The 14,927-nt window shown below is 40.0% G+C and overlaps 1 protein-coding gene across 1 annotated transcript in view; it reads right to left on the bottom strand.

Moving 5' to 3' along the window:
• The window catches only part of LOC122802413 (SET domain-containing protein 4-like), a 254,430-nt gene that overhangs the window by 62,227 nt on the left and 177,276 nt on the right, over positions 1 to 14,927 (bottom strand). The window contains exon 5 of the mRNA XM_044072035.1: positions 3,873 to 3,996. Within this exon, the coding sequence (XP_043927970.1) occupies positions 3,873 to 3,996 (124 nt within the window). The remainder of the gene's footprint in view (positions 1 to 3,872; positions 3,997 to 14,927) is intronic.

Below are 14,927 nucleotides of genomic sequence, written 5' to 3'. Positions count from 1 at the left end.
TGTACGTGTAGGACAGGGGGCACTCCTCCCCTAAATGGCTCAGCCTGCCAACCCGGTGTCCCTGGATGGCTGTGGAGCAGCAAGCTATGCGTGTCACAGCTGACATCCTGGGTCGTAGCAAAACTTTCCTGCCACGAAGGCAACTGCGGTTCCTTAGTGAGATCCATAAAGGGAACCGCAGAAGGGGAAGACTGTGCTATATCCATGGACTTCAAAGGCAATGAAGGAGGAGAATAAGAAGGTGTCTTTGGAGATGGGTGATCACCTCCCAAGGGAGGATAGTTCCTGAGGGATGGAATACCTCTGAACAAAAATGCCTGGTCCACAACACGCAACACATGATGTTTGGAAAGGCTTCTAGTGGACCTCACAGAGACTGAGGGAGAAACAGGCCTGTCCACAAAAGAGGCAGACTCAGTGCCCATCTCATCTGACCACACCAAGGACAAGGGGGCAGAGAAAGACTGGACTACTGTTGTCTGCACCGAAGAAGTCATCGGTGCCAAGGTCATTGTTTGCACCGACACAGGGATCAGTGCCGAAGTGGTGGGAGTCTGTACCGAAGCTGGAACTGACAAAACTGGAGTCAACAATAAAGGCCTCAGTTTCGAGGAAGATCTTGGAGCCGACACGGTTAAGGTCTGCGCCGACTGAACGGTCGGTGCCGATACAGTGGTAATGGTCTGAACCGAGGAGCCCCTTGGTGCCGATATGTAGAAGGCTGCAGGAGAGGACAGAGCCGAAATCACTAATGGAGCAGAAGGTCTAGGCACAGAAAGCACTGGGGCTGACTGAGAGCTCCGGAGCTGAAATTTTAGCCTTTTTAGGTTTTGGTTAGTGAGAGTCCCCAGCCGGGGACGAAGGCAAGGATTTAACCTTAGTAGAAACATCCATTTTCTTATGGGCTTTAGGAGGGGTTGAGACCTCTGGCCCAGAAATATCCTCTGAAAAGGGAGGTTTTAGAAGTCCCTTCAGTATCAGCTTGTTTTTCCTTTCTAACAAAGTTCTATTAGAAAAGTTCTCACAAAAAGTACAGGGAGGTTCAACAGATAAATGGGAAGCTCCCAAACAATAAACACACAGAGTGTGCATCAGAAATAGGCAGTTTGTGTCCACAATCAGAACACCGCTTAAACCCCAGACTATCTTTTTATCTGCCATATTAATTAATAGAAAAATACCAACAATGGTACGAGAGAGTACCCAAAGGTATGAAAGAAAAAGGGAAAAAGATTACCAATGATGGTAAGGAGAAAATACCTTGCGGCAAAAGTAGTAAGTAAAAGACAGAAAAACCTGAGGAATTTATGAACGCTAGATGCGATATGGTAAGAGACAATAAAATATCAACTTTTCTGAAAGAAAAGTAATTTGTAAAGCAATTAAACAACAATTGACTGTACTTTGCTCAAGAGAAGTAGCTTGACACGACCGGATCGCAACGCGGCAAACGAAATCTGAGGTAACAGGGAGAGGGGATTGTGGGTAAGAGTTTAGCTCGAGAGTTTGAAGCTGATGCGAGCTTGGAAAATGGCCGGCTCAGTTCCGAGCTCAGAACCGATACCCATGCATAAGGAATGAACAAGGATTAACAATATCAGATCTACTTATCTCAAAGTGTGTGTTGTGTCAGCTACTTGGCAGGGACACGAAGCACTGGTTGGACAGAGAGGGTACTGGAGGTTTTAGCTTGCCCAGTTAGGCTGAGACCTGGACCCTATAGCTGTGCCAGTGGGGAGTCTTATTGAGGATCTGGTGAGCAAGGGAGCAACCAGCCCCAGACTGACTGTGATCTCTGTGTGCACTTAAGGGAAATTGTACTTTACTGTGTGTATTAGTTATCCTTTCCTCTTCTAGGAGACGACCTCCCTGGTGTTAGTGGTGAGGACTGAAGCTCCTTGATTGCTGGGCCAGGGCACGATTGTCACAGATGTAATAAAGTGCAATGTTTGGATTCCCTGGTCTAGTGACTAACCCATCATCTTTCATTTTTAAAAATCCTCCTCCAACTTGAAAATTCCTCATCTTTTTCTATGTCTTACTTATGGACCCCTCCAATGTATTTCCTGACCATATCTCAAAATATTTAATATATTCATCCTTCCATAAAAAGAGTCATATATCCTTTTCAAACTCAATGATGAAGCACAATTAATTGTCATAGCATGTTTTGATTTTATTTATCTTACAGATTAACATTTTACCAAATCTTCCAGCCACTAGAATACCTTTTCATCAAACACCTTGGCATGTATCAGACATATCAATACATCATCTAGAAATAATGATTCCTTGTGATCTCCTTTTCATCAATGATGCAGTTTTCAATACATTATCAAAGGTTTAGCTATCTGCAACAATCCTGCACTCTTCACTGTCAATCAAGTTCAGGACTTATTTTGCTACTCTTTTTCTCAGTATATTGCCAAGAAAAGTTTATCATCATGATTTACAACACAAATTGGTCTACATGATGAAAGCATGCATTGATCTTTCACTGTTTTAGGGTTCAGTATAATCAAAAGCGTAACAAGGGTGGGGCAAAGTGGGCAGCTGCCACAAGTATAGAGTGTTGGGGGAGCAATGGGCAGTTGCAAAGTACATGGTATTGTTCTGAATTGTGATACTGTTCTTGCATTTAGGGCTGAAACACTTATGTGTGGTAATGTAACTGTAGCAAGCCACTTGATATACTTTAGGAGGCTTTATAGTGCTTAGTCAGGGAGACTTAGTCAGTGTTGTCTTAATAGCGCCATCATAATGCAGTGTACTTGAGATGCTCTGTGCTGCAATTGTGTGAGTAGTATACTTAATGAATAGTTTTGAGGTGATAGGCTAACCTCAAAGTTCAACAAGTACTTATCAATCATATACTGAATCATTGTGAGGTAGCAATAAAGGGGGTTTCAGTAAGCATGATGCAGTTGCTTCACTGCCTCAAAGTACTTAGCTTCATCAGACTGGTCACAGAATTGGAAAGTACTGGCTAAGATTCTACAGCAGCTAGTGCAGTTAAAGGTATAGGTAAAAACAGGACAACTTAATGATGCACTTGTGGTATAAAACATAATTGTATGATGGAATTAACTAGAACACGTTGATAATATACAATAATACTCCAAAAAGAAACATGGTATCATTGACAATAACTATCATGGAAATGGTCATTATAATGACACGTCCCATCCACCACAAGGGCCTAACAGCAGGTACTATGTATTTTGTACTACGTTCTAAAATAATATTGCAGAACAGCATAGGAAAACTATAAATCAAGCATATAAATTAATATAAACTTTCACTTCTTTATATGTATTCAATGTATAATTAAATTAGACAGTATTTCCACATTCAAAGCAATATCAAATTGACTTCTCTGGATGTGTGCCATACGTGTTTGATTAGGTGTTATTGCCCCATTCCCAATTTGCCAATGTTTCCTTCCCCAGTAACTTCTGCATGTATTATTACTGAAATGTGAAGTTACAATTTATGTGGTGACACTCTATCTTTGCTGGGTGCCCTGTCTTTCCATATAGCTGTGTGACTACTATGCAGTCAGTATATGTAATTAAAGATTCAGTGAAGGGTACAGTAGCATGTCTATGTTGTTTTCTGGATGCATGGTTTCATGTTTCAGGCACTAGTTTCTTTGATCATATGTAATCAACCAGCTTCCTATGGGAGGGGGGGTTGTTGAAAGTCAACTCTTCATATGAGAAACACAGAAACCTGCCCCATTGTCAATGAATATTTCTTCATACAATTATTGCACTGACGTTATCATGAGACAGTTTCAATTGTCTGACTGCAAGAAAGAAAATGCTTCCTTTAGACTATTTTAATGTATGATCAATGAAACAGAAACATACCTTTTGCATTGCTTCCTGGTTTTCATGTATTAAATGTAAACAGATACGTTTTGCTAGTTCTAAACGTTTCTTTTCATTTCCTTCTGAAACAGATGCTCCATGCAAAACATTCTTCCAAAGATTGCTTAAAAAAAATAAAATCATTATCCACATTTCTGTTTGCTTAGAAAATGTGGCATGCATATGGTACTTAAAACAATGCAAGATGTTTGTGTATAACAGCAGCAGAAGCCTGCAAGAAATTAAGCCATAGTCACTAGCAAAGCTTGCATACAGAAGTTTTTCTCAATCAGCTAAAAACTTCTTCCTCTTCCATAACACATTGTTTATTTCAACCTCTTTGAGCAAGTGAAAGCCACAGGAAAAAAAAAACTTACAGAACACAATCTCCAGCTGGTACATCCTTGGTGGCTCCTCTACCAAAGAGATCTGGTTCTACAAACTATGCTGCACAAAAGAACTCTTAATTTAGCACATAATGCAGGACAATGGAAGCTAAGAAAGGAAATCACTGTGTTAGGTATCCAAGCTAAGGATATGGCTATACCATTCACTAACACATCAATGGTTAGAAAGAAAGCATGAAACTTAATAAGCAGAAATCTCCATATTAAGGACAGTGAGTTATGTTCATAACACGATGGGGAAAAAAGACAAAAATTCTCTGCAAATATGATATAATATTTTCAAGCAGAGGAGAAACCAATTAAGTATGAAAGACATAAACAGTCATGTATTTGGACAGAAAGCTGCATTCAAAAAAGTGGTCTGTATGGTGAATGTAATAATGTAATGTAAACAGAATATTAACATAAAATGATGGGTCTTCCACTGCTGCCCCATAATGAATTGAGCAAGTGCCTGCTGACTATCCATCCTTACTGTTATGGGTGCAACCATCATCTAAGCATCCATAAGGAACTTCTCATTTTCTGCCCTAACCAGCATTCCTCCACTCCCACCAGCTGTTATGCAGGTTAACAGATGTAAAGGCTTATGATGCTTTCTCCTATGAGTGAGTAGATTTTTGCACACATGAATTGTAGTGGCCTGTGTGACCTAGCTCTGGTCGCTCACTTTCATCCTCCCTCTCAAGGTCCTTTAAGACCTGGAATGCTAGTTTATCCAGTGTCATCTGGGTCTCAGTCAGGATACCGTTCCCTTTGTGCTACAAAAACAGCTTCATAAAAACAGGGTGATGTCACAAAATTCATCTCTGGAAACTTTTTATTCTTAAGTTTTTTGAGAAAAGAAGGGAATAACTGTTCCTCATTTATTTTCTATAAACACATAATGCTTACAATGTGAAGAAGAAACAAAGCAAAGTGACAGAAAACAGCCAACCTACACCTCTCAGAATCCTCATACAAGCTAGTGTTATGGTGAAGATGAGAGGAGTGAACATGTTGAAGGGATGACAGAAAAAAAAGAGAATACAGACTTACTACCAAGCTTAAATTCAGGGATCCTTCAGCTTTTATATTTTTATCAGATACATACAATCTCCTGGAATCTATAATTAATGTATGACCACTATGCTGGTGAAAAAGTGGGACCAGATTTATGGAAGCTTGTTAGCACGGCAGGAAAGGATAGGTATGCCAATGCAAGTCTTGGGGAAGAACGTTCTGGCGGATCCACTCAAGAGGACAGGGGTCAAACATGGGATTGCCAAGCTGTAAGTAAGTTAGAGACGCTAAGGAGGCACAACTGTTTGGTCAGATAGACACACCTTCACCTTACACCTCTTGCCCCACTTAGCTCATATGTAGTGTAGTGGCAGCATGTGGGGGGTAGGCAGGAGAAAATCCCTCGGCATCTAAAGTACAGTGGTATCCCACATGTCTCATTCTGCTCTATAGGGATGGCAAGTGCAGCCCAAGAAACGTCACAGAAATGCCGATTGTGTATACAGGTGTTCTCTTGATAGGGAAACCCTTCCACTGCAGGCCATACATTTGGCATGAACTTACAGTACCATTATATCTGTTATTTACTAGGTCATACAAATCTGGGGAGATTACTCAAGATTGGAGACTTGCACCTGTTAAACCTGTCTTCAAGGGAAAGGGGAGTAGGACAAATCCAGACTCATACAAACTCACCAGCAAGCTCATACAACTTCTTCTACACTGTATAGCGTAACTTAAACTCTGGGCTGACATCCACCCCAACCCAGGACCTCAAACCATCCCCCATCCCCACCCATCAGCCCCCTCAGCTGCCCCACAAACAAAACCAAATCAGTTTACTACTCACCACCATCCCCTCCCCCCTTTTCCAAAAACCAGCAATACAGACCTGCTCTTTATCAATTTCAGTCTCCGCAGTATCCTAAATAAACGTACAGAATTCCATGCTACCCTAAACACCTACTCACCTGACATTGCTGGAATAACTGAAACATGGTTAAAGCCCAATATTATACATAAAGACATAACTACTACTGGCTACATCATAAGACTAGACAGACTGAACAAAAGGGGTGGTGGTGTCGCCATTATATTTAAAGACACCCTCAAAATTGAACAGTTAAACTGTGCCCCACCCAACCTACCTAACTCTGAAATCCTAACAGCACATCTTGAAATAAACTGAAACAAGTCTATAATTGTCATAACAGCCTATCTCCACTCTGGTAACAACCTACCCACCTTTGAAAATCTACCATCTTGGGCAGCATCAAGTTTCAACCAAGAAACTATAATCCTAGGTGATTTCAACTTAGACTGGCACTCCTTCTCATCCACCAACCCCTCCCACTTCATAAACCTCTTCAATTACACCCAAACCATATCCTATCCAACTCGGATAGACAACCATTCCAATAAGCAGTCAACCTTAGATTGGATACTAACAAACCCAACCTAAGCTACCTAGCTGGCTGCCTGCCTGACTCTCTCAGTGACCACTCCCCAACTTTCCTGTACAGAAAATGAGTCCACACTCAAAACAACATAATATATAAATTCATCTGTAGCAAGAAAAATTTCTCTCCTTCTACTTTTACCTACTACTCCAACAAATGGACTGGTCACCACTTAGTACCCTCCCTCTTGATCATGCTGTTCAAAACCTTTCTTAATATACTAAACAAAAGACGCTAAATTATTAATCAAAGAGAGAGAGTGTGGTCAGTTTATTACACCATCAAAGATAGAGCAAACCTCATCACATATCAACAACTCCGAAACCTAGCTAAGAAACAAATAAAATCTGACAAGCAAAACTACTTCTACACATGAGAACAATACCACCAAAACAACCCCCAAAAATTCTGGAAAAACAAACAATCTCCTCAACCCTGGCCATACAGAAACCCCTCCACCTGACACCTCAAATGCAACTGATCCTATTGCCACACAATTTAACTCGCATTTTATTAATACTAGCACCTCACTGGTGGGTAATCAGCCTAACAAACCTCTCTCTATTCCCACATCCTCCTCAGACTTCCTCAACCCACTCTCATTTACACCGATTCAAACCAACTACATAAAATCACTCTTTTCCAAGCTTAAACCCTGCTGTCTAGCAGCAGACCAACTGCCTAATGAATTTCTTAGAATTGCCTCCCCTGCAATTGCCTACCCCAAATCTGTCCTGATCAACCACTCCAATGCAGAGTAATGTGTCCCCTGTTGCTGGTAAATATCATACATCACCCCCCTCCACAAAGGCGGACCCTCTAAAGAACTAACCAACTACCATCCCGTAGCCATCCTCTCTCCTCTTACAAAAATTTTAGCAAAATGCATTCACAACCAACTCCTAAACCACCTCCTTTCCCCATCACAACATGGTTTCAGACCAAAACATAGCACTAGCACCACCAGTCTGTCTTTCACTAACACCATCCAACATCTCCTAAATGAAGGCCAACTTGTGTCATCCATTTTCCTTGACATGTCAAAAGCCTTTGACACCATATCCCACCAAATTCTTCTTAACAAACTTTCATCACATGGCCTTAGTTCATCAGCTCTATCCTGGCTCCATAGCTATCTTTCCAACTGACAACAAGCTACCAAATGGGAAAATAGCCTTTCCTCCTTACTCTCCATCTCTGTTGGGGTCCAACAAGGATCCATTCCAGGCCCTCTCCTTTTTACAGTTTTTTACAAATAACCTCAGCTCTGCAACACAACTAGCCTCCATTGTCCAGTATGCTGATGATTCCACGCGTATATGCTCAGCCCCCACCCCCTAGGAACTCCAAATAAAAATGGAGACTTCTTTTCAAGATCTAGAAAAATACCTCACAGAACATCAACTTATTCTAAACCCAAACAAAACTATGACAATAGTTTTCAGAAATAACAAACCCAAATCACAACAGCCCCCACTAGCAATATTCTCCTCAAATAGAAACATGATAGAACCCATAAACCAAACCAAACTACTGGGCGTAACAATAGATGACAACCTAAGATTTGACAGACACATTTCCTCACTATCAAAAACGTCCACTCCAAACTAGGCACCCTGTATAGAGATAGAAATGCCAGACTAGCCACTGCATGCTCACAACTACTGTCTACCCTCCTTTACGGATCCCAAATATTTACTAGTCTGTGAAAAACTGACCTAAACAACCTAGAATCCTGTTACAACAAAATTGCTAAACTTGCCACAGGACACCCATATAGAACCCACCACTGCACTGTTCTTTCCCAACTCAACCTTCTATCACTCAACCAGCTGTCCCTAGCCCACAAATCTATCCACCGACCCAATGACTGCCCTGCACTTTCTAAACTAATCCAACCCAGTGAAAACCTCAGAACACTTAGATCCTCTAACAAACTTATGCTAAAGGTTATTCAACCCCACAACTCCCATGGCACCTTCCTCTACTCTTTCAAAATTGCCAAGCTCTGGAACACTCTTCCTCAAACCATAGCAAAAAAATCCTATCACAAGTTCACACAACTCCTAAAAGAACATCTAGCAAACCATTGACTTTGCACCTGGCTAAGCCTACCCACTCCCAACTATATCTCCGAACTATACTGCTTATCTCTTGCTTAAACCCCTGGCTTCTGTTCTTACCACCTATCTAAATTTCTTTCAGTTTTCTGTCAGCTACTAGTTTTTTGGACACTGGTCCTAGACAATCTTACTGATTCTTACATCTGCAATCCATATCTACCACTGTTTTATGTTCTGTATACAACTTTATCTCCTAATTTCACTGAATATTAATGTATTCTGTGTACCTCCTGCTATATTCATCTTTTATAGTAATTAATATTGCAAGTTTCATAATACTGGGACAATGGCTCAAACTTGTGCCTATACTCATAGTATTATAGAAACACTAGTACACTAGCAGTATTTTCCTGCAATTTTGTTAACTTGTTTAACTATGTTTAACTATGTTTTAGTATTATTTAGTCTGTAACTGTTAACTGTATATCTGGAGCTTTTCTCCCCGGGCCTCCGCTGCAAATGGGCTTCTGGCCCAGTCAGACATAACCCGGTAAACAAATGCAATAAATAAATAAATAAAAATAAATACAGACCCATACGTTTACTTTCAAGTTGTGGAAAAATAATGGAAATCATATTGTATAAACTACTGTCAGGACTGGAAAGGGTGAGACTTGAAAACGTGTATCAACATGCATATGTTGAAAAAAGATAAATTACCAGCTGCAACATGATGTTCTATAACAATACAATAACCGCTATGAATGAAAAATTGTGTTGTGATATAAGTTATATGGATTTAACTTCAGCATTTGATAGGGTCATGCATAACATACTGATCAATAAATTAGAACAACTAAATATTGATGTACTCTTGATAAGATGGATCGCTGCATGGCTTACAAATAGGATATGGCAAGTACTATACAGCAACTGGACAGGTGAAATTCGAGGTTACAGTCAGAGTTCCCCACAGGGCTCTATCCTAGGTCCGAACTTGTTTAGATCATATCTTTCAGATCTATCTTTTTCATCTGAGGTGTTCTACAGTCTGTATGCAGAGGACTTGAAAATGGGTAAACTGATCACATGTGTTACAGATACGGCATGTCTGCAAAATAACTTGACTAACTTGATCATTTGGGCACAGGGGAATAATATGCTGATAAATCAAAAACTAAGCATATGAGATTTGGGAAACAACTTGAAAGGTGACTATTTAATACAGCACAGTGATTGAAATTGTAGATTTATGTAAGGACCGGGGTATATGGGTAGATTCAGCTTTGACTTTTTCTAATCATATCAACCCACTGGTTAATGATAGTTACAGACCTATATGCTGTATAAAAAGATTGATAAAGTCTAGGAAATCAGAAATGATGATGTCATTGTTTGTTAGTTATATCAGAGCCAAACTTGAATATGGAATAACAATATGGAAATCTTATAAGAAAAGAAGCATGAGTAAACTGGAGAGACTGCAGCGAAAAAAATACCAAGATGTGAAAATTTAAGTTATTATGAAGGACTAAGATATCTGAAATTGTAAAGTGTCTCACATAGACAGGAGACCTTATTCAGGTATACAGGGCATTTAGAAACAACCACCACTGGGAATGTTTGGGGTTATCAAAAAGTAGTACAGAATCAGACAACCTAAGAAAAAGATTCTATAGGAATGAGAAGTGTACTATCTGGTTATCTGAGAGAGTAGCCAATGCATGGAATAGATACCAAATTACATTAAAGCAAGCACTAGTTCAGGGACACTTACTATGGGAAAAACACACACACACACACACACATATATATATATATATATATATATATAGATATATATATATATATATATAGATATATATAGATATATATATATATATATATATATATATATATATATATATATATATAGATATCCAAATATTTCAAATTTGTGGTTATGCTTTAATGGTATGTGACATGGAATGTGCTGTGTGAATGTTTTCCGGTTTAGTATGTGGATTTAGGTGTAATTTAAGGTAAGTGCCTAATTTACAAGGGGTTTGGGTAGGTGTGTGAGTGTATGCGAATGTGTTTGGAAGTTGTACGTGTGGGTCAGGGTAGGCAGGTAAAAGAATGAGTGTTTAAATGTTGAATGTGGTGGTGTTTGTATATATGTGATGTGTGTGTGTGAGGGAGTGTAGAATGTCTGATTGTGAGTTTGCTGTCTTTTTCTGTTTGGTGTGATGGAGTTAGAATATACAAGTGGGGGTGCAGGGGGGCTTGCCCCCCTGCTTATTTGTAGTGTAGGTTTGTTAGTTTGTATTGTTCTGTGTGTGTGTGTGTGTGTGTGTGTGTGTGTGTGTGTGTGTGTGTGTGTGTGTGTGTGTTTTTTTTCTTGTAGTGTAGGTAGTTTTTGTGTTTGTGTAGTGTGGTATGTGGTGTGTTGAACTTCGTGATTTTAAATTTCACGGTTTTGGAGTTTCGGTGTTGTTTAGATTCGACTTCATAGTCTCGACATACTGAAATTCGGTGTTTCAGTATTTTGAGATTATAAAGTGAATCCACATACATACATACACACATACACATACAAAAAAAACTCTGTGCATCCACCAGGTCAAGGATATAACTCTTTAATAATAACAATAAAATAATGAGATTACCGCTTTTGGACTAAGGTAGCCCTTCTTCAGATCTGATTAAACAAACTTGCTGAAACAATTTATGCTGCTCAACTACCAATCAGTAAAACTCATGCACATTGAACAACCTATAAAAACACGTTTCAGCACCTGCTAAAGCATAAGGAGTTACAAGCATGTAAACCTTACTCAAAGAACCACCAGTTTCTGTAGCAGAAAAATCTACTAATCCAATCAAAGTTGAGAGGCAGAGTAGATATACTCACACCTCAGTAACCAGTAACACTAAAAATACTTTGAATAAAAAGATTGCATCTAAAAGACTTTTTTACTGATATTGGTTAAGGTGCGCTACTAACTTAGCGGCACCATTTCTTAACAAGATCATTTATGCAATTAGGCTGAGACGCTTACCTTGAAACATGTTTCTGATTGGACAGAGTGTCTCCTTTCCTTTATAGGACAGGTCAATAGTAGAGCACCTTAACCAATGTCAGTAAAAAACTCTTTTAGATGCAGTCCAGTTTTTATTGTTATTATTAAAGAGTTATAACCCCGACCTGGTGGATGCACAGAACTTTTTTTCATATTTGGCCGATTTTATTCTCCATATTGGCATTCTTTGGTGGTTCGAATATTTTCTGGAGTGTGTGTGTGTGTGTGTGTGTGTGTGTGTGTGTGTGTGTGTGTGTGTGTGTGTGTATATACTCTATCACTGATGAGCATTACATTGAGTCCCATCCTGTGGAAAACAACTCAAACCCATTGATCAACCTAAAATAGCATCTGCATTATTTCAAATTACTCCATTTTCCCAAATTACATAACCTTTCCTCAAACTGAACTTACTATGCTACACACAGCCCTCCAGAACTCTGGCTCTAACTCGGAGAATCCTCTTCTGCTCCCTAAATCCGAATTCCTGGACTCCATAGCCCTGAAATTCTCCTCCCACTCCCTAAACAAATTCCTTGACCATTTTCTAAGCATAAAACTAGTTTCTAACTCCCTAACCCTAACATTCCTCTCTTGCACCCTGATGCTAACCCCTAAAATCCCCCATTTTGCAAGTGACCAGTGTAAGTGAATGATAAATTTCCATTCACTTACACTGTCAACTGCAAACAAGCGCACCTTTCTGAAAATACAGTTTGACCACCAATGGAGCAGAATTCAAACAGTTTGATTAAATGCTGGAAAACTTATCTTCGATAAAAGCAGAAAATGAATGTGAACATATGCATACACATGCACAAAAAGATGTGTGTGTGTGTGTGTGTGTGTGTGTGTGTGTGTGTGTGTGTGTGTGTGTGCGTGTGTGTGTTTGTTTAACCTACACACATACTTACATACACTGGAAAGCAAAGACTCTGGAAAGGACATCTGAGAAACATAACATGCAGACTTAACAGTACTAGACAGTTTGTACCAGAACCTGTACACTATAGCGAGGCAAATGCAAGATTCCATCTCTCTGAAAAAGCAACTCAAAGTATAGTTTACATTTGTTGTGAAATCTCATCTTATTCATATATAGCTTTTTTTTTAAATATCTGCAAGCAAATGTTTAAAATGTTTTAATTCTAATATCCTCTGCTTAGGGTTCCCTAGTGACATTCCTCCCCTTGCAGAATAAAATTCCTGCAGATATCCTTTAAATAAATTGCTTGCTGCAGAGTAGCATATTTACACTCCAATGTTTTACTGATTTCATCACCAGAACTGCAAAGGTCAAAGAAAAAAAAGAAAAAGGTCAGATTGCACAAATGGAGCTGCATATAATAGACACCAGATACCCAAATTCTTTAGCAATCAAAATTTATCAATTCTACAAAACATTTTATGTCACTGGGAGTAATGTGTAAATATTGCAGGGTCAGGACCATAGGAAGTTACTAGGCTAATGGCCCTAGAGCCCTTACAAGCATAGCCAAGTTCTGCCCTTGTTTCCACGATCAGCCCCTAGTGCCCCTGTCCAAGAGAGAGATGGGTAGAACTCCTGGGGTGAATTTACGGTTACCCATCCAATCGTCTAGACTGCACTTGAAGACGACCAAAGAGGTGCTCTGCTTGACATGAACTGGGAGTCTGTTCCACAGGTTAGGTAACCTCTGGAAGACAAATCTGTCCCTCCAGCAGGTTCTATTAATGTCACATACCAGGTTAAGGTCTTTAGAGTGAGTAACCCGTGAGCCACTGGACTTACGGTTATGCAGCAGTTCCAATAAAGCAGAGTCACAGATTGCCTTCTAACCAAGGTAGAGACTGCCTCTCCTCTGAATAGTCTTTACGAAATGGAGTAAAGTGACACTGATTTCAGCAGATTTATATAGGATAGATGCTGAATACCTTGAATTCTCCTTATGAGGAACTTTTGTGGTCTCTACAACTGCTGCAGCTGCCTGGAAAGGTACATACCAAAAGGGGTGTTGTACTCAATTATTGGCCTGCTGAGAAAGAGTACAAGGAGGTTATAACTTCTTTTTTCTGGAAGAAATGCCCTTACTTATGAGATGAGCAATACAGAATGTCCTTCTCACTATGGTGGAGACACAGTGATCAAAGGTAAGATTGCTGTCAACCTGTGTGCCCAGGTATCTCACCACTGAGTGCATGCTTAGGGTGTTTCTATTGATGTGGTAGTTAGCAGGAACATAGCTCTTATTGAAAGGGATGATCATACATTTTTTGCATTGAGTTTAAGGCCATGACTTTGGCACCAATCATTTGTTTGCTTAAGACCCTCTTGTAGAATGCTGACATTGTTTGAGGATTCTATGACCGCTCCCAGTTTGCAGTTGTCAGCAAACTTTGTCAGCCCAAACCTTCAGCTTTTACTTGTACTTTGGAGAAATAGATTCTGAACACTAGAGGTCCCAGGACTGATCCCTGTGGAACACCACTGGTTATGGGTTTGTTGGAGGTGGACTCCCCTATTTTGACTGTATGAGTTTTATCGGTGAGCCAGTTAGCAACCCACCTAATGATATAAGGGTTGATACCTAGCTGAGTGAGTTTGCCAATGATGCCTGAGTCGGGGATAGTGTCAAAAGCCTTGGCCAAGTCCAGGTAGGTTGTATGCATAGTTTTCCCCTCGTCCAGGGTTCTGGTGACTGTCTTGAAGATTTCCATCAAGTTTAACAGGCATGACCTCCTTTTGACAAATCCAAACTGAGTAGGGTCAAGTGTATGGAGCTAACCTATATCTTTGATGAAAAGATCCATGATGATCGCTCCATGGCCTTGCAGATGAGGCTAGTCAGGACAACAAATCTATAGTTCCCGGGGTCAGTGGAAGCACCACCCATGTGCAAGGGTATAACAGTGCCTATTTTCCATTCAGCTGGGATGAAACCAGTGCTTAGACTATGATGGTAAAGAATACCCAATGGTGTTGATCATTCTTGTTGGAGCCCATGTAGGATGCAGCCTGGAATGTTATCAGGTCACATAGATGCTGTGTTTTTGGCATTAGAGAGGGCATTTATGACCTGCT

The sequence above is a fragment of the Protopterus annectens genome, chromosome 5.part0 (assembly GCF_019279795.1).
Source record: "Protopterus annectens isolate FY-2018-M chromosome 5.part0, PAN1.0, whole genome shotgun sequence".
Lineage (NCBI taxonomy): Eukaryota > Metazoa > Chordata > Ceratodontiformes > Protopteridae > Protopterus > Protopterus annectens.
Note: the sequence above shows the minus strand (reverse complement) of the source record. Positions and strands in the feature narration are given on the sequence as shown.